The sequence below is a fragment of the Aethalodelphis obliquidens genome, unplaced genomic scaffold, assembly GCF_003676395.1.
Source record: "Aethalodelphis obliquidens isolate GAN/ISIS:26980383/991018 unplaced genomic scaffold, ASM367639v1 scaffold10, whole genome shotgun sequence".
In the NCBI taxonomy this organism is placed as follows: Eukaryota; Metazoa; Chordata; class Mammalia; order Artiodactyla; family Delphinidae; genus Aethalodelphis; species Aethalodelphis obliquidens.
Genome location: NW_020837954.1, coordinates 33,271,360 through 33,295,514, shown reverse-complemented (window position 1 = coordinate 33,295,514; position 24,155 = coordinate 33,271,360). Strand labels below are relative to the sequence as shown.

General features: G+C 39.4%; 1 protein-coding gene across 1 annotated transcript in view; it reads left to right on the top strand.

The window, feature by feature from the left end:
- Positions 1 to 20,946, top strand: part of CCDC175 (coiled-coil domain containing 175) — a 69,634-nt gene extending 48,688 nt beyond the window's left edge. The window contains exons 12-19 of the mRNA XM_027110758.1: positions 513 to 648; positions 1,198 to 1,329; positions 6,771 to 6,909; positions 10,843 to 10,922; positions 12,393 to 12,545; positions 15,732 to 15,834; positions 19,428 to 19,471; positions 20,776 to 20,946. Coding sequence (XP_026966559.1) covers positions 513 to 648; positions 1,198 to 1,329; positions 6,771 to 6,909; positions 10,843 to 10,922; positions 12,393 to 12,545; positions 15,732 to 15,834; positions 19,428 to 19,471; positions 20,776 to 20,946 — 958 coding nt within the window. The remainder of the gene's footprint in view (positions 1 to 512; positions 649 to 1,197; positions 1,330 to 6,770; positions 6,910 to 10,842; positions 10,923 to 12,392; positions 12,546 to 15,731; positions 15,835 to 19,427; positions 19,472 to 20,775) is intronic.
- The last annotated feature ends 3,209 nt before the right edge of the window (positions 20,947 to 24,155 follow it).

Genomic DNA, 24,155 nt, shown 5'->3' with positions numbered 1-24,155 from the left:
ATAGCTATATTTTATTATTGTTGTCATTATTATAATATTATTTTTAAGACTCCAGTTGCACATTTTTACTTTTCTCTGGTTATATAGCTTTTTTATGTTAGAGTGGAGAGAAAAATTTGAGAACCTAGAAGCTTGAAATTTCTTACTAGCACTTTGAGTAGTTTAGGTAATTCTTTTACTATTTCTGTCTGGGACTCTTCTTTTTCCAACACCCCTGAGCCTTCCCCATTTCTATCCTTTACCTAGAGGAGGCAAGCTCTAGGTAAAGTGTGGTTTGTCCACTGTCCTGTTAGATGTACTGACACAACTTAATGTGAAGCAACTTGCAGAGATGGCATTGAGGCAGTTAATGTTTTGTCTTATTTTTTCAGCTAATATGTCTAGTCTACAACATCAATAGCACAAACAATTTTATATAATCATAGTAGGATTTGTTTTGTTTTGAATTCCTTCATCTTTTCAGTAAACTGTGATGTCAGTCTGATGATAATTCTTTTTGTTCTAATCTCTAGTATTATAACTCAGTGGAAAATAGCTTGTTTGCTAAAAAAACATGCACGTTGGACCAACAAGATAAGGGCTGAAATACAAGAAATTTTAGAGAAAATGCAGGATGCTGAACTTAGACGCAGTAAATTATTACAAGAGGTAAAGGAACTTAGTATTTACTCCCTATATTGCATGTCAGTAATTCTTCAATATTTCATTAAACCTTACCTTATTAAAAGGTATTTTGCTTTCTGCTGATTTCATGTTTAGAGTGAATTATGTAACTTCCTTGAGAAATGTAGACAATTGCTCTGTATTAACTATAGGAATTTAGCAAAGTAGCAGTTCTGTCCAGAATATGATTTTGAAGCATGTAACTGAAACTTGAAGATAGTGTTTAGGGAAACTATCTAAAAATAAGGAGACTAAACATCATTTATTTAGCTCCTATATTCATCCTGTGCCTATCCTCCATCCCCTACTATTCCCATTCCCCATTTCCTCAAGTCATTTATAGCTATTGTTTGGTGAAGAAATTAATCTCTGGAGGGAAAAAAAGATCCTCCTCAGTGGTTATTGAGAAATAATATAACCTGAAATCAGAGCCAAGTCTCATGCACAGAAATATTAATTTACCTGGCTGTTTGAAAATTTAATGCTGACTGCTACAAAACAAATGATAAATCCTCATTTATTTCCCCTAATTAGACCAGTTTTAGAGAAAATGAGGTCAATGAGTTTTTGGCACAGATCGAACAACTTACATTAGAATTAAAACAAGAGGAAGAGGAATTTGTTGCCAAAGAAAAAGAGTTAATTCAAGAGTTGAGCGAGTATGAGGTAAATTTTATTTTACTTCTAAGAATAATTTTAGATGGTGATATGCAGGGGAGGGTGTATTTCATGCTATTTTAATCAGTTAGAAGTAAAGTAAATCTTCTAGTATAAACAAGGCTACAATTAAATTATGAATCTTTCTTCTTTTTCTAAAAAAGAAATAGAACAACAAGAAATATGTTTTCAGTTAAAAAAAAAATCACACACTCCAAGTTTTGTGGAAGTGCTGGCAAAATGCATGGAGACAGGTAGAGTGTTGGATAAAACCATGAAGAGCTGGAACAGGAGAGGCTGGAGAGAGTAATGAAGGGTGAGGGAGACCAAGGAGGCCAATCTCAGAAGTCCTCCTTAAAGACAGGGCATGGCACTGACCTGGGAACTGCCAAGGGCTGACCTGAGGTAGAATAGAGCATGGATGATGGGGGAAGTGGAGAGAAAAGTCACTGCAAGGACCCTAGGGGCCCAGAGTGGCTAGGTCTCTGGAAACACAGCAGAAAACAAACCTTTTCAAGGTGATGGTGTTACCTTGATAGACAAGGCCATGTTTCTTGGAGACCACCATTGGAAGAGTAGCTGAGGAGAAAAGAGATGGTAGCAGAAGACTTCCTCAACTTGATTCAGTTTGAAGAGGGAAAAGAAGGCCTGACTACCCCAAAGAGAAGCTTTATTTGAAGGCAAGGGAATAGGGAGTCCTTACACTTCAAAGTTTAGATCTTACCCTCGTCCAAGCCCACTCTTCCTCCCACCACACACACCCTGCCACATCCTGCAGAAACCCTCTGCAGATAACTGGTCCCAGAAAAAGCCAATTCTTTCTGATGTAAATAGCAAAAAAGAAGCAGATATGTCTTCCACACAAAAATACTATGAGAAAAACAAGTGAAGGGGCAATGAAACTTTCCATCAAATGAAGAGCACTCAGAAAAATGGTGCTGGAAATGGTGTTGAAAACTGTGACTCAACATCCCTCCATGAGTTCAGAAAAAAATAATTTCATAGAAGTGCCAAGGAAGATTAGCAATATGGAAATACAGGAACTCAGGGAAGAGACGTCAGAAAGGGATGGCCAGAAATAGGAAGAGGGGAAATGGGAACTGGCACAACTCAGGGAACAAACCAGGGAAAGAAAGCATTGCACAAACCTATACAAAATTAGAAGAACAGAAGGAAGAAGCAAGGCGGAAAGCATTTCTCCATTGGTTGTAGCATGTGTGGGTACCCAGTATTTTTCTAGATGCTGAAAAACAGAAATTTTTAAAAAGGGGGAAAGAAACAGAAGCCTTATGAAGCTTACATTCTAGTGGGTTGGGGGAGATTGAAAATAACAAGATAAACAGTAGAACATGTAATATATTCAGTGGTGATGAATGCTCTAGAGAAAATAAAACAGGGAAGTGGGATAGGGTGAGTGTGTGTGATGCGGTCTGTGTGCCATTTTAAACAGGGAATCAGGGAAGGGTATAGCCCCAAAGGCTATGAGGAAGTGTGATGTGCAGATATCTGGCGAAGGTGGCTGCAAGCAGAGGACATGCTGAGCATGCAGGTTCTGACACAGGACTGTCCTATTTGCGGACTGACAAGGAGGCAGTGTGGCTGCAGCAGAGATGGGGGAGAGTGCTGTAGGTTCTAGGGACTCATCTTCCAGAAGCAGATGCTGACATGGAATTAGGAGTGCAAAGGTTTATTAGGGTGTAATGCCTATGAAAGGACTGGGCAGGGACCATTATGTAAACTGCAAACTCTCTGGGGAACTCCAGAGCAAGGATCGTCCATTAGAAGAGGCCTGCCTTGGGCAGAAATGGCTATACTCTTGTACCATCTCTTCGCTCACACAGTTAGTTGGAAGCCACCCCTCAAAGAACATGGTCTTGGCTAGATAGCCAAGGCCACTCTGAAGGAGCCAACCACACTGGAGGCTGTCAGCTAACCACACTCCTTGCCACAGGACAGTGAATTCTTCCTTGAGGGTAGATCTAAAAGGGGCATCCCCAGGCTTGCCACACCTTGTGAGAACTTTGTCTTTCACTCTGCATGGGCTGGGAAGCCAGTAGTAGGTTCTGAGTGAAGATTATTTATTCTGAAATAATCTGATTTTCATTTAAATAGGATCACTCTAGCTGCTATGTTGAGCAGAATTTAGGAAAGCACTGGTGGATGCAGGAAGACCAATTAGCAAGCTAGAGCAATACACCAGGTGGTTCAAGTAGCTTGAACCAGAATGATAACTGAGGAGGTGGTTGGAAGTAGTCAGCATCTCAGACGTTTTTTGAAATAGAGCTGACGGAGGTTACCAGTCGTACTTAATGGTAAACGAATGAAGGCAATCCTCTTAGAGTCAGGAATAAGACAAGGACACCATTTAACATTGCATTCAAGCTTATACAATGAAATTAGGCAAAGTAAGTAAATTAGAAGTATAAGGCTGCAGATGAGAAAATTTCTGCAGACAGTCTGCTTGCCAGGCTGTGTGCTCCCTGCAGGACTCTGTCCACCTCTGCCTCATTTACACAAAGTCATAGACAGATGGCAGCCTGTGCGCCATTATTATAAATCCCTTTTCCCCTTGAAAATCATCATCAGCAACCCTGGGCACATTGGAATCCCATTTCTGCCTTTAGTTCAGTGGCATGAGGAGCCCAAATTGGAGAGGAACCACCCTCAGATTTTGGTTTATGGAACCATTATTGTACCCTTGATAGAATCATTCTTCTCACCAGTAGTAAGATCTCTGGACTGACAGAGCCAAATTCACAGGGAGGGGGAGCAAAATCATTAGGTTTAATAGTGAGAAGGCCCACTGCATTCCCAAGGGAAAGAGCCCTGAATATTAGTCACTGGTTCAGAATGTAAACTTCCAAATCTTGAGAGGTGTTTTCTTCTAGGTGGTGCTGTGACTAATTCTTCTGTAGACTTGGCTCCGATACCCAGGGGCCTCCACTACAATGTTCCTGTCAGAGCTTGCAAAGCCTTCTGCATCACTCTGATCTAGCACTGACACATTGATCACGGTTGGATCTGCTGGGTCCTTCAGCCCTGTGTCTGGCAAGGTTCAGTCAGAGAAACAGAGCTACCAGGAAAGGGGTTTATTAGAGGATTTGACCTTCTGCCATTGTGGGAGCTCCTTATGTAGTCTAGTGAGTCTTTTAGCTTTACATCTGGAGCCGGGGCCCAAAGGCAGCAGGGTAGGCAGTTCGGAAGGAAAGATGGACAGGAAGTGGAGAAAGCAAGGTCAAACTGGAAGTCGCAGGATGAGTGGAACTCATGAGCTTGGACTGGTACCTGCATTGGCCACTCTCCTTTCCAAGGCTTCAACGCCCCAAAATTGCAGCAGAAGCCGGAGCCTTTCATCACTGGGCTACGTATGCACGTGGCTCAGGACTCAGGGAAGCTGAGGGGAGATTTGAATGATCTGAAGAAGCTGTGGGCCTGACAGGTCACCCAACTCCAAGAAGCTGAGCCAGCAAACACCACCTTGCCTGAGCTGCAGCAGCAGCTGATACCCAAACCCTCACTCCTAGCATAAAGAAGAGCGTGGTTTCTTGTCAGGGTGCTGCTGGCAGCTTCAGCCTTGTGCAGGCAATGGGAATGAATTAATGCATTCACATGCCTCCTTATCCCCCCAGGCCATTCTTTTTTTACAGAATATAGTATAGATATGCGTTTCTTAATACTGCAGTCTGGAGAATTTACTCCTGATTCTGCATAGTAATATTTTTATATTACGGTGTTTTATGTATGTTTTTGTCTTTCTGTATTATTCATAAGGATTCTAATGGTAATTTGGAATGGGACAGCATATCACTGTATTAATTAGGGTGCGAGCAAGGTGCTCTATCAAAGAGATGCCAGAATGCGGTGAACATAAGCAAGATGTGTACTAAAGGGTTAACAATCCTCTACCTTTACTAGGAAATCGACCTTGGCTTAACTTTCTGGCTCTTCCCCTCGTAGCCTGATAAAGGTGGATTATCAGTTGTATTATCAGGCAACATTGCTTATATAGAACAACCCTTTATTAGTATGCTGCATCTTGACCAGGAGAATAACTAGTGGGAAACCAGAGCATTGGGCTTTCCTGGATTTGGTGCCTCTTTTAAATGGGCATGTCCCTTGTATAGACCTAGAAGGTATGTCCAAGAGATGTTGGTTCCAATTTAAACATGGGGCTTCTAGACCAGGGAGTCCTTCACATCTACCCCTGTGGATCTCCTTCTCTTGCACTAACTTACCACTTTGGTGGGGTCAATGGAAACTAGCCTCTGGTAGGCTATGTTGTGAGGGCATCTCCCACTGGGGAAGCATGTCTGGCATTGCTCTGCTGGTCCTCAGGGTTTCCTTTAAATTATGTGTGTATGCAACTTAGATAAAAATAAAAATAAAAAAAGTTTTTAAGAGTAAACTGGGTCAATTATGGCCAGTTTAAATCTTTGAGTCTGAGTATCTATTTAAGACAGATACTCAGATACTTCTGACATGGTCATTACAGAAGAGAGATATTTATTTCTCTTTCCCGGTATAGGCTGAAGGGAAGGGGTGGCGGGCCGGAAGGGTAGCTCTGCCACCCTCGGCATGAGACTAACATCTGTGGGTCCAAGTGGCAGCTTCCATTCTCATCCTCTTCCAGCCAGGGGAAGGAGGAAGGACCCAGGGGGCATATACCCCTTCCTGTTGAGGGGCAGGACCCAGAAATGGCACACTCCACTTCCGCTCACAAACTCATTGGTCACACCCACCTGCAAGGGAAGCTGAGAACTCACTCTAGTTGGCAGCCATATGCTCAGCTAAAACTCAAAGAGTCCTGATATCGAAGGGCAGGAGAGTGGATAGTAAATGTCAGTTGGCTGTCTTTGCCTTAGTCGCTATTTTAAATCCACCCTGACTTTCTAAGAGAGATTCAACCATATTCCACTTGAAACTAAATAAAACCTGAGTTTGAATAAATACGCAGGCATTTTCATGTTTTACTTTCGGCACTTTTAACCCATTTATTGTAGTATCATATCCATTTATTTCTACTCCCTTCCCTTTCTTACTAACATCCACATTTCTTAGAGCTGGTATATACTTTGTTTTTCTGCCTGGTTTTGTTTTGTTCTTTTTCATAAAATATGATCAATCAAGAGAAAGTTTCTCAAATACGTTTTTGAGGTACACATTAGGTAGCAGTAATAGAACCATAGCAGTACAGCTATAGAACTGAAAGGATCTTTGGAGAGCCCAGTGAATTTAATCTCCTAACAGTATAGATTGCCAGAGAGTCAGTGAGTCAGCCAACAAATATTTATTAAATATCTAGTATGTGCCAGATACCTTTCTATGCACCTTAGGGTAAGAGGAGTCCAGGACAGACAGAACTTTCCCCGCCAAAGAACTTACCTTCTACTCTAGAATACTGTGTGAATTCTCCAAAATCATACTCACAATCAGCTTTACTGTCTTTAAAGCAAAGATTCGCTGAGGAAACACAAATTAACAAAGAAAAGGAAAGTGAACTAGTCGAGTGTCTTCCACAGCTTCAGGTGGCAGAAGAAGAATACATGGACAAAAACAGACAGTTTGAAAATCTCATTGATACTCTTACAGGTACATATGAAGCACTTAGTAATTGAACTCAAGCCCAGGTAAGGATTTCACTGTTGTCTGCTAACACAAAGTGGATCATTCATCACAAGCCAGTGGTGAAATTCTCCCAACTTCTCCCATCACCTTTAACTCTCTGTTCTCTAGTTTTTGCCTCTTCTATTAATTTCCTCTTCTCTGCACCACAATCTTACTGTTAACTCTTGTCAAATTCCTCCTTTTCTCTTTTAAAACTGTTTAAAATTAAGAATTAGTAGCAACTGTATTATATGGTTTCTCTCTGTACTTGCTAAAGGTAGAACCAACTCCTTTATCTCCTGCCATGTGGAAAATTTTTTGTTTCTTAACATGAATTTACAGCTTGACTTTAATCATTTTCTAGCTATGACTTTAATCATTTATAAGGTATGTACTCCTTACACTTTTTTCACTAATCTGCCCCTAAGGCAGAGATAGATAAGAGCTTGTCTCAGATCTGGGGGCTTCATAGAGAAGATGAAATGTGTCTGAAAGTATGCATATTTTGCATTTTATTACATGGCACACCATGTGTGTGTTTAATATAGAAGATAATTATTTTCTCCACAAAAATTGGATGTGGTCAGCTAACCCTGAACCCCAAATTTCACAGATCCAGAACCATCCCTAGAGTCTTGTTTTGAATTTGGGGAGTAAAGGATCATTATCCAAGGATTTAGGTTATTAAGAAGGACAACTTCTAGAACTTCTATCTTCTAGATGATGGAAGGAGTGCCATTGGAATCAGGCCAGGACCAAAATTACAGAAAATTTGCACATTTTTTACTGGAATGGGAGTAAAAAATGTGCATTGTGGTGGGACTGACCAGTTGGCAAAGATGAATATGGGGATAGGAATTAAAGCAGTGTGTCAAAACAGGGTAGTCATGTGGAAACCCAATATGGTCAAGTGTGAAATAAACAGATATTCAAAGTGAATAGTGGTAATTTTCAAGGAAGGTGGATCTTTAAGAATATAAGAATATTATAAGAAAAAGTGCCTGGGTCTGGTTCCCATTCCTCAGTTGATTTTCCACTTTTGCCACATTTTCATTTAGTCAACTCAGTTAGGTTTTCTTGTTTTTTTACCACTTTTACCAAGACTTGCATCATATATGTACTCCGTTCCCAATTTTCTACTCCCCCACCCTTCCTTCATCCCTTCTTGCACTGGCTGGAGGATATAAGAAACACAATGAGTATAAAAATAGGCAATATATTGCAGTATATTGCAAGAACTGATTCTCTTAAGTCAAAGAAAAGGGATAAAATACTGAAGAAAGTAGAGAAAAGAGAGGAAGGCAGGAGAAAAGAAGGAAAGGGGACACAAGAACAATGTGCTTCAGAGAGTAGGAAAGTATACTTCACCTGCCAGGAGTGAGACTTATAGAGGGTAGAATATAAAGGCTCAGTACACATAAAGAATAATGTTGTGACTTGTGATTAAATATGATGGATAAAACACATGCATCTATCTTTGCTCCCTAATAAAACTTCATAAAATATGTGCAAAAGATTTATTTAAAGATATAAACCCACAAGTACAAAGAGACTGGCAGAGAAGACATCAACAGATAATAACTAACAGCAAATTGTTGGAAGGTGTAATTGGATAGAGGTATTAGCAGAAAAAGAAGTTTAACTAGCAAGTGCTCACGGAGAAGCATAGCATGAGGACAAGAAGTTCTCTCCTCAGGACCAGGGAAGTCTTGGACATTGGAGGACAGGGATACTGTGAAGCCTGAGATGAGTCATGGGGCTGAAGATTTGCTGGAAGTCTTTATAGCAAGCAGTTAGACCCCCAGGTCAAATGTCCTCTTCTGTGCCACTGACTGACTATTCCTCCACAATGCCAGCAGAGAAATTGGGCAAGAGGGTTCTAAACTTCAGGATATCAGATATGGCTGAGTGCAGAAAACAGGTGCTGTTCTGAGACCCCCTTCCACTGCTCAGCTTGATGAAGGCTGCCAGCCAGTTGTGTTATAACTCTTCTGTGATCCCTTCCCCACCCTGAAGATGGTTGGATTCTTCCCCAAGGACACTGAACAGTTTCAAAGAGCTCCACAGAATCTAACATTAGAGAGCCCCCCAACAAAATGGGTGATCACTTCCTGATCACTGTACAGTGAAGTCCACCCAGGAACCAAACCTTTTAGTCCCTCACCCTTAAGTAGGATTAGATAGTCAAAGATCACCAGACATCTCAGGAAAAACTCCAGCATGAATGACATAAACTAAAGCAGATAGAAAAACAGAACTTGGTGGAAACATAAACACAAATAACATAAGAATACTTTTAAAGATAAATTCTCAGTATATATTCTCTGTATATTATTATATATAATACATATATATTCTCTGTATATTGCTCAGAATATATGTTCTCTCTAGTATAGAGAATGTATCTTAAAGTATATTCTTAGAGAAATAAGATATTGCATTTATGAAAAAGAACAAGATGCTTAAAAGAAAGAACAAAGAACAAAAAAGAGCTCTTAAAAATAAAAAATATAGCAACTAAAATTTTAGAATTCAATAGGATTATAAGAAAAGTTAAGGAAATCTCTCCAAAAATAGAACAAAAAATAAGGAGATAACAGGATAAAATGGTAAGGAAATTATAAAACTGTTCTGAGGTGTCAAATATCTGACTAACAGGAAGGCCAGAAAAAGAGGCCAGAAAAAAAGTGGGAAGTATAAAGTTATCAATGAAATATTACAAACATATTTCTCAGAACTGGAGAATATGAACTTCCTATTTTAAAGGGCCTGTCAATCCCCAGTACAATATATGAAAGAAAAGACATTAAGCTACATCACTGTTGGATTTCAGGAGAAAAAAAAAAAAGAGAAGATCCTAAAAGCTTCTAGAGAGAAAAAGCAGATCTCACACAAGTCTGAGAATGGTCTCAGACTTCTTTACATCAATATCATAATAGAATTTAGAAGACATCACCTCAAAATTTTGAGAGAAAATAATTTCCAACATTAGATACCCATCCAAACTACCAGTCAAGTATAGATTTAGAATAGAGATATATTTAGATATACAAGATCTCATTTACTCTGTCTCAGGAAGCTACATAAAATTTGCTTCAATAAACAGAGGAAATAAATCAAGAGAAAAAAAAAGGTATGAGATTCAGAAAGCAGGAGGTCCAACATGAGAGAGATGCAGAGGGAAGTCCCAGGAGGTCACCTTTGCGGCAGGACTAAAGAAAAATGTACAGAAGGTAGTGGGAGAGGGTAGAGAAGGGGAACTGATGGATTACGTAACGTGTTTGACCACGTGGGAAGTAATGTTCAGAAAGATTTTACAATTCTGTTATAGATTTTGATATGAATTAATGACATGTACATGGAAAACTAAGCAATTCTTTTAAAAAGTGAGGTAATTTTTACCTCCAGGAAAAACAAGAAACTATATAAGAAAGGAAGTGTAATCATACTACACTGTCTCATCAGTGAATAATATTTACATTGTCATAATGATCCAAACAGTTAAAATTCATTTAAACAAAATCCACAACTTCACGAGGAGGTTGAGGGAGGGAACATGGAGCTGCGGGTGTGGGCGGGAGGTGTAGGGATGGGGGTAAGTGGGCTGTGTCCTCTACTATGTTAGGAAGCGAGCAGAAGAAGTTAAGAAAGAAAAGTTTCTTAAAGAAAAAATTTTAAGAAAAAGATTTTTAAGAAAATGTAAGAGGAAAAAGTTAAAATGAGTTTAAAATGGTTGATTCTGAGGAGTCAAACACAGGGGTGGATGCAGCATTGGGGAGTGCCTGACTTCCAGTGTTTGTTATAAGCCTTATCATAGTGTATGGCTTCTAAAACCAGGCATATGTCTTGTTTTGATTATTGTCTTTTAATCAAAGAACATTGTAGGTGGTTATTTTTTCCTCTCTCTCTTTTTTATAGCACAAAAGCAGGAGCAGAATTTACTGAATTATGACATTTCTCAATTGTCAGGAGACTTTTTAAGATACCTTAACAAGACGGTAAAGAGTCAATGTATTCATTCTTTTTTCTTTTATTAGAATATTGGTATATACAGACAGTGATACTTACCTAGCACATTAGAGTTTTCAAGAAATTCACATTTTTTAAACTTACTCTGTTAATATCAATGTTTTGAAATTTTTAGTCACAACATACACATATGTATATAGATATATACATATACACACATATACATACGTGTGTGTGTGTTTGTATGTAGAGAGAGAGCAACTTCAGAAGCAATGAACATGTAACCTGGGACTTCCCCAGTGGTCCAGTGGTTAAGAATCCACCTTCCAATGCCAGGGGCACAGTTTCGATCCCTGGTCAGGGAATAAGATCCCAAGTGCCGTGCCACGTGGCCGAAATTTCAAAAAACAAAACAAAACAAAAAACTGGAAAATCACTGGGGAGGATTCAGTTTCCTTATTTAAAAGGTAGAGATCAGAGTATGCTTCCTAAGGTTCTTTTCAGATCTGCTATTCTGGTAAATTCCTATGAAGACAAGGATAAGTGGGCCAAAGTTGTGGGTGTGGAGGGGGTGAATGAGATGGGAGCAGGTGAATAGATGCTTACTACCTTTTCAAATTTTATAATCAATACTTAATGATAAACATATGTATGTGGAGTTGGTTAATTAAAAATAAAATGTATTCTTTGAGAGTCACTGATCTCAAAAGTAACTTTCAGTGCATTATGGAAATAGAAACATATGAAGGGGAAAATTACAAGTAAGTATACTATATATATAATTCTATATTCTTTATAAGATGCTGCTAGGGATGATTATACAATGTACAAAGATTATGTGATTTATAGCAGTATAATAATAGAAAACTGCTTAGAGAATTCAGTAGAGAAAACTGTAGAGAACTCTGAAAAATCCATAAAGTAATATTCTTCTTCTTTTGAGAAATATTAAGTCCTCACTGAAAGAGCCTCAATAAATTCCACTCCCTGCTTCCCCACTTTTGCCAGGTAATTGTTCATATGTCAAAGTATATTCTATTTTGTGAAATTGTCTCAACAACTTAACTTTGGCTCTTAACTTGGGATCCATAGACTCGTTTCCCAGAGTCCATTCGCTTTGGAGTTTATATAAAGTTTTTCAAGGGAAGGTGTCCATAACCTCTGCTGATGGTCAAGGAGTTACAGTTGACCCTTTAACAACATAGGTTTGAATTCTGTGGGTCCATTTATATGCAGATTTTTTTCAGTGAATGAGTACTACAGTACTACGCGGTCTGTGGTTGGTTCAATCAGCGGATGTGAAACTGGGGATACAGAGGACCAACTGTAAAGTTACACGCAGATTTTTGAGTGGAGGGGGTTTGTGCCCCTCACCCCTGCATTGTTCAAGGGTCAGTTGTAATTAGAACCCCTCTCTGAATGTGGTCCAGGCGAACTAATACACTGGGGCCCTGCTAGTTGAACTCTATGCAATAACTGTGGGTTTTATGTTTGAGCAGAATAAAGTGAAGCAAGAATTAAAACAATTAAGAGATCACGAAAGCCATAAAATCAAAGCTCATTTTGAAGTTCTAAAGCACTTAGAAAATGAAATCTATGTACATGACCTAAAAACAGATGATTTGCTTCTGGCAAATAAAAGATTAAAAGAGGTAAGTTCAAGTGCACTTCACTTTGCACAATGGTCTTGGTTGATTGTCTACACCTGCACTAGTTACAAGAGAAGAGAGAATAACTCTTAAAACTTTTTAAGTGAAACTTAAAGTACACACAGAAAAGTGCCCAAATCATAAGTGCACAGCTGGGTAACCAACACTTAGATCAAGAAACAAAGCATCAACAGAATCCAGATATCTTCCATTGTGCCTTCCTGTCACTAACCTCCTAACAAGGGTAATGCTATACTGACTTCTAATACCATAGGCGAGTTTTGCCTGTTTTTGAACATTATATATATGAAATGATACAATATGCACTCTGTTGCCCAACATTATGTTTTTGAGGTTCATTCTTATTACTGAGTGAAGGTATGATTCATTCATTCCTTAGTTCTGTATTGTATTGTATTGTATGTATGTATTGTATTCCATTGTATAACTAATACTACAGTTTATTTATACAGCCTACTGTTGATGGGGGTTTAGAGAGTTTCTAATTTGGACTATTACAAAGAGTGTTGCTATGAACATTCTACTACCTGTTTTTTAGTGAATAAAATTACATATTTCTTTTGGGTAAACATCTCAAGTGTAATTCTTGAGCCATAGGGAGGCATATGGTCCACTTTAGTGCTCAGTGCCAGTCTCCCAAAGACGTTGCGCTCACTGCCACTGCCAGCAGTAGTGTATGAGAGCACAGTTGTTCCTCATTCTCTATGAAACTCGGCCTTTGTCAATTTAATCATTCTGGAGGGTGTATAGAGGTGTCCCTTGGTGGTTTTAATTTGCATTTTCCTGATGATTAATGAAGCATCTATTCATAGGTTGTTGGCCACTTGGATGCCCTCTTTGTGAAGTACCTGTCCAGATCTTGTGCCTATTTAAAAAGTTAGGTTGTCTGTTTCATATTGATTGCAGCTTTTTTTAAAGCAAAGGAATTTGTTCATCCAACCCCTAAAGTTAAGGTCTCAATCTCAAATGATTAAATTTTACTTATTTATACTTGAGTTACTTATTTGAATCTGTCACTCACTGGTAACCCTGTGTGACTTTGGGCAGATCACTTAACTTGTGAGCTTCATTTTTCTCCCCTTAAAATGGGAATAACTCCTAAATTCATAGTGTGAAGGTGACTTCTTTGTAAACTGAAAGTGCAAAAGGAATGCAATTTAAAAAATATTTTTTTCTGGTAAACCTTATTGACCTCAAAGATCAGGATCTGTATCAATGTATTTCAAGAGTTTTGCACAATGCCGCACATGTAAAAGGAATTCAGTCCCATTTGATGCTCACAATAACCTGGATAATGTATGTGGATATTACATTATGTCCCTTTTATAGATTAGGAAACTGAGTCTCTTTGGGGTTTTTTTTGAATTTTTAATAACTGGAAAAATGAAAACAGTCCTACAGTGGCAAGACTCTAAGTAAGGGGATAATCTCTTTACCTCTTTGAGCAATATTTTTTTCCATTGGTTAAATGGCAACAATTTTCCCACTAATATCATGTGTTTTTTGGTAGAATTAAAATGGCATAAGAGGTACTAATGTACTTTGAAAAGGTAGATGTGCTCTGCAGAGCCCAGGTACCATCAGCAAGAACCTGCACATATCTGACACATCCTCATTCTAGCCCTTGAAACAACCTTGTAAGAAATTTCATCCACCTGTGAAATATTCCACCAGGCTGTCTTCTATCAAGATGATGTAGATTATTTATTAATCTAACTGGAATTTTCATTGCTGTTTTGGCAATGGGTGAGCAAATGGATGACTGACTATGTTAAAGACTGATTCTAAAAGTTCTGTTTTTGGATTCAAGGTCCACCTACTAGTCCCTGGATGACCCTATTCGTTTATCTTATTCACTTACCACTCTGTTTTAATGATCGCATCCCTTCATTCAACAAACATTTTAAGCATCAGTGAGTCCCAAACTCTAGGGAAGGCACAGTGAATACAAATATGAGTAAGACACGGTCCCAAGCCCTTAGAAAGCTCGCAGTCTAACTGGGGAGATGGGTATACAAATGGAATTACAATTTGGTTGTTAAGTGTGACAGTCTACACAGGGTGCATATACAGAGTCACCCAGAGCAAGAGCACCTAATCACACCACGGGAGGAGCTCCAGGGAAAAGTCTGACAGGGTGTCATTAGCATAGAGGTAGGCTTTACACCTGGGAGATGGTGAAATTCCTCAGGGATAGTGAATGAGAACAGTGAGGTGTGAACAGAGTTCTGGAGAAAGACAGCTTTTAAAGAGTCAACAGAAGAGGAGACCAAAAAGGGGGACTAAGAGAGGAAAGCTGGAGAGTTACGAGAGGCCTGCTGAGCTAGGCAAGTCTACGAATAGTGATCCATGTTCAAAGAGAGCGAGAATGATGACTTGGACTTGGCGTAAGGTGACTTGCACTTTGGTTTACTACAAAACCTTCCAGCAAGCCATGCAAAGACTGCCACAAGATCAAGGCTGCATGAGAGACCCTCTGAAACATGCTTATAAACACAGTCCTCTGGAACAGTTCCATGTCTACTTCTCCAACGGTACCAGACACTATTTCTAAGATTTTTATCAGTAGTTTCTAGTATTTGACTAATTCTCGCTTGAAACTGGGCCAGTGCCAACATTATATCCCAAAGCCCATACTTTCAGAGTTCCCAGAGACTTTAGAGGTCCTGAGCATTGGGTGGTCAGAACAGAAAGCCATGACTTTAACACTCAAACCACTGCTACCACTGCCACCCAATGCAATGAAACATCCAACTAGAGTGAGCAATTCCATAGGCTCTCCTGACTTGATCTCTGTGAGGTCTTATGAACGCCTCCAGTGAGGCATCAGTGCTGCCTTGTAACATGTACTGAACACACATTTTGCAAAAAAAAAAAATCATTTTTTTTTCCTGTGAAGACAGTGTGTTTAGGCAGAATACCTTTTAATTCGTTTTTGTGGCAAATTCAGAATACCATGTTTACTTGGCTGTTGAAATGCTTACCAGGAAGTAATGTCCTTTACCTCCCTCACCAGAATGTAAGCTTAACAAGGGCTATGTTCACCACTGTTACCCTTGTACCTAGAATGGTAGGTCACACAGAGGAGGAATCAATAAATGTTTGCTAAGTGACTGCATGGATAATTAACTAAATGGCTTAAAGCAAACACATGCCTTTAATTTCCAGTATATTGCATACATAAAGAACAGCACAGAGCAATACAGAAAGGGAGCAGAAGACCTCATGTGCACCTCAGGTGACCTGTCGTCTCAGCTGACAGCTCTTCAGAGTAAGTAATGTGTCATGAATGACCTTTACATATAAAAAATAAAGTTTTATTTAAATCAGTTTTACTGGTTTGCATATAATAAAATGCACCCATCTTAAGTTCAATGTGTTTTGACAAATGTACGTACCACTAGAACGACTAGTACCACAAGAAAGATATAGAACATTTTCATCATTGAAAAACGTCCCTTGTGTCCCTTTGTGGTTGATTTCCCACCCTACCTCCAGTCCCTAGAAACCATTGAGGTGCCTTCTGTCCCTAAGGATTAGATATAAATGGAATGATAGAGCATGCACTCTTTTGTACCTGGCTCCTTTCACTCAGCAAAGTGTTTTTTAAGATCCATCCATGTTGTTGCATGTATCATCATTGGCTCTTTTTTGCAGCTGTATAGTAGTGTTCCATTAAATGGATATACCATATTTTGTTTATCCATTCTCTAGATGAAGGACATTTGGATTGTTTCCAGTTTGGGGTTACTATTTGTTTATAAGTGTTTTTGAGAATATTTGTTTTCATTTCTCTTGGGTATATACAAAGTAGGGGAATCGCTGGGTTACACCGTTAGTGTAACAGGTTTAACTTTATAAGAAATGGCCAGTTTGCCAAAGTACTTGTACAAATTTATCATCCCACTATCAATGGGATACTCCACATCCTCACCAACAATTAAAATTGTCAAAACCCTTAAAATTGTTAACATTTTAGCCATTTACTAGGCATGTAATGATATTTCCTCTTTTTTTTTTTTTTTTTTGTGATACGCGGGCCTCTCACTGCTGTGGCCTCTCCCGTTGCGGAGCACAGGCTCCGGACGCGCAGGCTCAGCGGCCATGGCTCACGGGCCCAGCCGCTCCGCGGCATGTGGGATCCTCCTGGACCGGGGCACGAACCCATATCCCCTGCATCGGCAGGCAGACCCTCAACCACTGCGCCACCAGGGAAGCCCCATGATATTTCCTCTTGACTAAGTTTTCCTGTTGACTAAGGTTGTTAAGTATCTTTTCATATGCTTTTTGGCCACTTATATATCATTTTTTGTGAAGTGTCGTGAACAAATTATCTATTACAGCATGACGTTACAAATTACTTTGCTCACAAATTGTCAATTTGGTTAGAACTTAGTGGAGGCAACTCCTGTCTGTTCTACATGACATCGGTTGGGGCCACTTGATGGCTGGGGGGTAATTCAGCAGCTGGGGACTGGAATCATCTGAAGACCCACTCACTCACAATTCTGGTGTCGATGCTGGCTCTCAGATGAATTCAGGGGAGACTGTTAACCAGAACACCTCCATGTGGCCACTCCATGCATGTAGCTGCTTGGCCTGCTGTGTTCCAAAAGTTAGCATCCCAAGAAAACAAAGTGGAAGTTCATGGCATTGTTGTGACTTGACCTTGGTAGTCAGAGTACCACTTCCACAATGTCCTAATGGTTGAGGCAGTCACCAGGCAAAAGGGGAGGGGACAGAGACATCACTTCTAATGGGAAGAGTGTCAGCATCATGTTGGGGGAAGAGCATTTGAGATGAAATATATCGTGGAGCCATCTCTGGAAAATACAATCTGCCACATGTCTGTCCAAATCTTTTGCGTATTGCTTTGTGTTCTTTGTGTTTCTTATTGAGTTAAAATCGTTATATAGTCTGGAAATGATTCCTTTTTCAGTCTGAGGCTTGACTTTTCATTTTCTTAATGGTGTCTTAGAAAAGAAGTTAAAAATTTTCTTTTGAACAAAGACTGCTTTATCTAGTTTGTCTTTTAGGGTTAGTATTTTCTGTGTCCTGTCTAATACATTTTTTTTCAACTTTTTATTAAGAAAAATTTAAAACTTACTGAAAAGTAGCGCATAGAATAATGAATCACATGTGCTCATGTCTAATACATTTTTGCCTAAGCCAAGTTCTCAAAGATTTTTTCCTACGTATCTCTGAGTTTTTAGTTTAGCTTTTATGTCTAGATCCCTGATTCATTTCAAGTTAACTTTTTCATATGATATGAGGTAAGGGTTGAAATGTCATGGTTTTCTCTTATGCATATTCAATTGTGCCAGCACAATTTTTGAAAAGACTCTCCTTTTAGCACTGTATTACTCAAACGATGTTTTTAAAAAATCAGTTTTATGAGTCTCTTCCTTTATTCTAAATATGTAACTTTACACCAGTGTCACACTGTCCTGGTTACTATAGCTTCATATTCAGTCTGGAAATCATGTAATGCAAGTTCTCCACATTTGTGCGTCTCTGTTAGAATTATTTTGGCTATTTTAGATCTTTTGATTTCCATATAAGTTTTAGAATCAGCTTATTAATCTATACGCACCACACACACATACCCCTGCTGGGATCTTAATTGGGTTTGTGTTGAATCTGTAAATCTATTTGGGGAGAATTGACATCTTAACAAAATGAAGATTTCCAATCCAAGAACACAGTATATATCTCCATTTATTTAGAACTTCTTTAATTTTTCTCAGCAAGATTTTACAGCTCTTCGTATTGTTTTAGAGGTCCTCAAGACAGTCCCCATTCTTGGTGATTAGCTGGAAGGATTCACAGGACTCAGAAGTTGTTATACTTTATAGTTATTGTCTATTACAGTGAAGGGTACTGAGTAAAATCAGCAAAGGGCAAAAGGGCTTGGAGGAAACCAGGTGCAAGCTTGCAGGCATCCTCTCCCAGTGGAGTTGCAAAGATGCGCTTAATTCCCCCAGCAATGACATGTGACACATGCAAAGTGGTGCTAGGCAGGGGAGCTCACAGGGGCTTGGATGTCCAGGGTATTTATTGGAGGGGGTCAGTCACATAGACATGCAGTGCCTGTGTGAATGACCTCAGTGACTCAAGCAGCTACCGAGATGCTCAGGTGGTATTTCTCCTTTACGACGTTAGTATGGGAAATTGCATTGATTGATTTTGGAATGTCAAACCAATCTTCCACTCCAGGGATAAAACCCACTTGTTCAAAACCTAGTATTGTTTTCCTATATTGCTGGATTTGATTTGCTAATCTTTGAGCAGATTTCTCTATCTGTGTGAGACTGCCTTGCTCTGCTCACACCCCCAGCAGAGAGCCCAGTGGTCATAGCGCTCACATTTCTCCCCCTTCTTTCAGGTGTCACAGTTCTGTACTGCGCACTCTCCAGTATCTGAAAACTGGATATTGAAACAAATATACTTGTTTTATACATTTAGTCCCATTTTCTCCTTGTTTAAAGTGGGAGGGCAAGTGTTGTTCTGACATTTTGGAAGTAGGAATTTTTATTTTTTTTATTTTTTTATTTTTTTGCGGTACGCGGGCCTCTCACTGTTGTGGCCTCTCCCGTTGCGGAGCAACAGGCTCCGGACGCGCAGGCTCAGCGGCCATGGCTCACGGGCCCAGCCGCTCCGCGGCATGTGGGTTCTTCCCGAACCGGGGCACGAACCCGTGTCCCCTGCATCGGCAGGCGGACTCTCAACCACTGCGCCACCAGGGAAGCCCTGGAAGTAGGAATTTTTAGATAAAAATAATTTTTGAAAAACGAATAGTGTTACTTGAATAAAAATGTTCAAATTATTTCACTAACTTTTGCATTTTAAAAATCTTTAATTTAGCACAATATTCGGATTTGTGGACTGAATTTTGGACTACACTTAAGGTGAGCTTTTTTGTGTTGCCTCCATAAGTATCATACTTATAAGATATTCACCTACCTAATAAGTGTGTGTGTAAGGAAAGAGGTCAGGATTTGTGGGGAGTGACAGAGCTGGTGTGATCATCATATCCTAAAATGTATCCTTTGTGCTGTTAGAAAACAAATTTCAACTGAGTAAAATTTAAAGATCTTATTGGCTTTATTCAACACGTCATGAATCAGGCATCATTCAAGCTAGCAGACAGGAAGGAGCCCTGAGGAGCTGTACAAATGAAAGATTTTATAGTCAGAAGGGATCAGGAACAAGGAAGTTATTCCAGGCAAAAAAGGCAGGTTGGCTGTTGCAAGGTCACTTTCATCTCAGGGATGGCAGGGGTCTACTAGGCAAATTACCTGACTAGTACTGATCAGGTAGATTCCTGATTGACTGGTTTAAGATTCCATTTCTGAGAGAACTGAAACTGTAATTAAGTCTCGCAGTTTGGTGACATGGGGTTTAGAGTAAGTGACTCCATTTTGGGCCTGTTGTCTTATTTTTAAGAGTACCAAATATCACTATGAAATCTTAATCCTTTGGGAAGCTGTCTTCCCACTCTACCACTTCAGTTAAAGTGGGAATGGGGGAATTACAATTTTTTTTTTCAAGCGCAAACTGAACACAGATCATTTTAGGACAAAGTTGTCAATTCTGAACTCCATCTCTCCTCCATGTTTTACCAGCCATTCACCGCCTCCAACCCTCCCCCCTTTAGAGGGAGGTAGGCTGTAGTTCAAATCCTGGTTCTGCTACTTTCTAAGTATTTAAAGTTTACATGTGATCCTTGTTTAACCCTTAAAACAGTGGCTAAGGGAAGTGTTAGTAGTGCCTTTTTTAGATGAAGCTACAGAGGCTCAGAGAGTTTAAGTGACTTGCCGAAGACCAAACAGTTGATGAACTTATGGGGATTTAAAGCTCAGATCCAGCCTGATTCCAAAGTTCTTAAGCTTTAAGCCATGCTGAATCTCCTCTGCAATTCTGTGCTGCTCTTAAGATGGGCTGGCTTTTTTATACCACCACCACTACCCTACCCAGTTAAAATTTGGAGTTCAGTGAGTACTCTGTTAAATCTTCTCATTTGCTAATCCACTTTTCTGAGACCCTTTACAGAACCTTGTGAATTTGCTGTCTACAGACACTTATTTTACATGACTAGTACCAATTTTGCCTGTGTATTTTTGTCTTGTGCATGACTCACTTATACAAAATATGTTTTTATTTATTTTGTTGCAATTTATATTCACATACCCCCAAATGCTACTTTTTAAAGGAATTGGTAGAGAGTGGTAATGAGACCTTGCAAGAAATAAAAAATCTGATAGGGAAGCTGCATGAAAGAGATGAAAAAATTGAGCAAATCAGTATTTGGCTTCAAGAGGAAATTGAAGAGATGCGTTTTCTTATGGAACAGGAATCGCAGACAGACCTTCTCAGTAAGTAACACCTCAAGAGCTTTGGGTAACAAAGACCTTTCTGCTATTCTACTGTAGCTGGTGACATCTAAAATAGCAAAAAAAAAAAGAGAATGCCTATCAAAAATTTAGTTATCCCCAGTAATCCATTCTCAATAATGTCACATATGTTCAATGAATGTTGATTCTCATTTGTGGGGTTGAATATGGTAATGCAGCAGTGTTGGGCAAGTCTCCCTTCCATCTGAGTGAATCTCCTAAATAACTGAATCTCAACTTCTTTCTGATTTTTTAAAACATTTTCCTCCCAAAATCTTTTTAAACTCTTTTACATACTTCCTTGTCTTCTTAAACAGAAGATATTGAACATCATTTTCCCTTTTCTTCCTGAGCTGAGTTTAGCATTAAAAACAGCAGCAGCATTAAAGACAGCAATAGTTGCTGTTTTCTAGTGATGCCTTCTGGGGCTTCTGAGATGATAACACATCCTATGCAACACGATTGACTCATGAGCAAGCAACCCGGGCTCTCCAGAGGAATATCATCCTCAATCCCTACTCTAGTGTCATGTTAGACACAAGGGCTACAGAACTCCTTCCAGATCAGGGCTGCAGCTAGAAGTGAAGGTGAATCCTCGCACAGTACAGCCCAGAGGTCCCAGGGCTGGAATCCCTTGGGAAGGTGGGATGGTGGAGGTAGAAGGGGCTGGTGAGAAGGAAGGAGAATAGAGCGTAGGGGAGAGATGAAGTGGTGAAATGAAAATAATTTCATCTGGCAAGTGTACAGATCTGTTAGAGGTTATTAAGGTTTAAAAGCATCATCATTAGATAAGCAATATTAAAGGTGGGTTGTAGAAAATTTACAAATAAGATGAAATAAAAGTAAAATGAGAGAAAGTGGTACAACTAAAAACATCTCAATATTTGGTAAAAACCAATATTCTGAGGGTATTGCTTGACAAAAGAAATAATGTTTTAGCAGCCAATAAGGAACTTTGTGGGTGAACCTTCTTATCAACCTAAAAGCTGTCTTGGTGGTCCTGCTCCAGGTTGGTGATACCTATTATGTCTTAGTGCACAAGGGTCCCTGGTGAATCTTGCTTAACTCTGCATTTTCTTTGCTAGGTCAGGCCATCCCGAGCAACTGTAGAGCAAGCAGAATTTTAAGAGCCAAATCATCTCTAGGTGTCAATTGCACTGTTTTCACACGAGCAAATCTTCCATTTTTGTCTGAAACCTGATGCAATCTTTGCACTGGAGCAAAAAAATAGACTATATTGAAAAGCTAAACCCATGGAATAACTAATACCATATTCCCTTTTTCATTTATTTTGAGTACTGTCTTATTGATAACCTATGGAAAGTGGAGGATTGCAGCATGGAAAAAATTGCAGGCCACCCAAACGAGAACAAGCTGAGGCATAAAGCTTGGTAGAACAAGGGAGTCAGAGTCACCATCGCTTGTTTTTGCCAGAGATTCAGAGGCGGGTGCGGGAGTGAGAGAGGTTTAGTGTGGGGAAAAAAAGGAAGGTTTCAGGTGTGTTCCGATTGGAGGTTGTTTGCATGGGGAGGCTGGTAACAGGCTGACTAGAAGGAGGACAGCCTATGTGATTGATTAGTAAGCATACTTGGCTTTTCTCTGGTTGGTGCCAAGTTAGAAGAAGGGTCATAAAAGAGGGAAGTTGGTGGTCATTGATCAAGTTATGACTGTTCTGGGCTCATTACATATATGGTCATTGCATGGGTCTATTGTCATGTATGGTGTGGCCATTGTTGGTTTGTATATTCAGCCTCAGCATGGATCTTAATTTTTACTTCCATTTTCAACTTAAAGTATCATGTTCAGAATAGAGTAATAGTTGCTTTGAGTGAAAACCAACCCAAATAAAATATAAATAATAGGCCAGTTCAGCATGTGCCATTCATTTTTATTTCATCCAAATGGTACAATCATTTAATTAAAATTTAAGTTCATTTGATAGGCAATCCGTATATACGACTCTTAATTAAACCGTTCTTATTCTAGACAACTGGAACAAGTTCCAGTTAATATTTATTATGAAGTATTGCAAGTATGCAAAGTATTGGCTTGGCCAAAACTTTTGTTCAGGGTTTTCTGTAAAGCTGCCCCCTCCTGTTTTTATAGGGCTCAGAGCTAAGAATGGTTTTTATATTTTCAAATAGTTGGGAAAAAATCAAAAGGATAATATTTCCTGGTGCCAGAAAATTATATGAAATTCAAATTCCTATATTTGTAGATAAAGTTTTATTGAACCCCAGCCATGCTCATACAGTCACACATTACATATGGCTGCTTTTGTGCTACAATGGCAGACACTGACAGGGACCATGTGGCTCGCCACACCTGAATTATCTATTACGGAAAAGGTTTGCCAAACCCTGAGCTAGAGTATTGCATCTTCTCCTTTGATCACTCATGGAGTGGGTGAGATTTTTTTTGGCAACATGGCAAACCCTAAGCATCCTAGGCCATGCAATGATGAACATGCTCTGTTACACAGTGACCAATTCCGGAAAAAATTAAAATATTCTTTTTGTTGTTGGAAATGAAAAGAATATCACTTAATTTTATAAGAAAAAACACATATTTCTACTGAAAATATTTTCAGTCAATAGATTACTGATTGGAGGAATTTCAATTCAAAAAGTCAGTACTGTTTGCAGCCACTGAAATGTTCCTAACTGGGTATACTGATACTTGAAATTCCTCCTGTTTTTAAGGTTTCATCCATGTTTCACTATTAACACTAAACTGAATTCCACAAGTATTTACTGAATGCCTATTCTGTGCCAAGTACCATGTTAGGCTCTGGGGTTACAGTGGTGAATGAAAACAGGTATAATCCCTGCCCAACTGGAATTCACAGTCTAGTACAGAAGCCGGCAAATGTTAAAGGGCCATAGTATTTTTTGGCTTTGTCACCCATAAGGTCTCTGTAGCAACTACTCAGGTCTGCCATTGTAGCAGAATTGCCCCTGTAGTTTGCCCACCCCTGACACAGTGGGAGAACCAAGTATTATGCAAATGTATGTAAAACCTCTTGTCATAGGAATTTTACAGGTGGGGTATGAGAGCTATGAGAGAACCTTAGAGGGAGAGAGACTTGACCTAGTTAAGGAATCGGGAGAGGTCTCTGGAGAACTGGAAATGGAGCTGAGATGTAAAGGATTTCTGGATTCCCTTACTCCACTTGTTTCTGCTCCTGGAGCACTGCCAC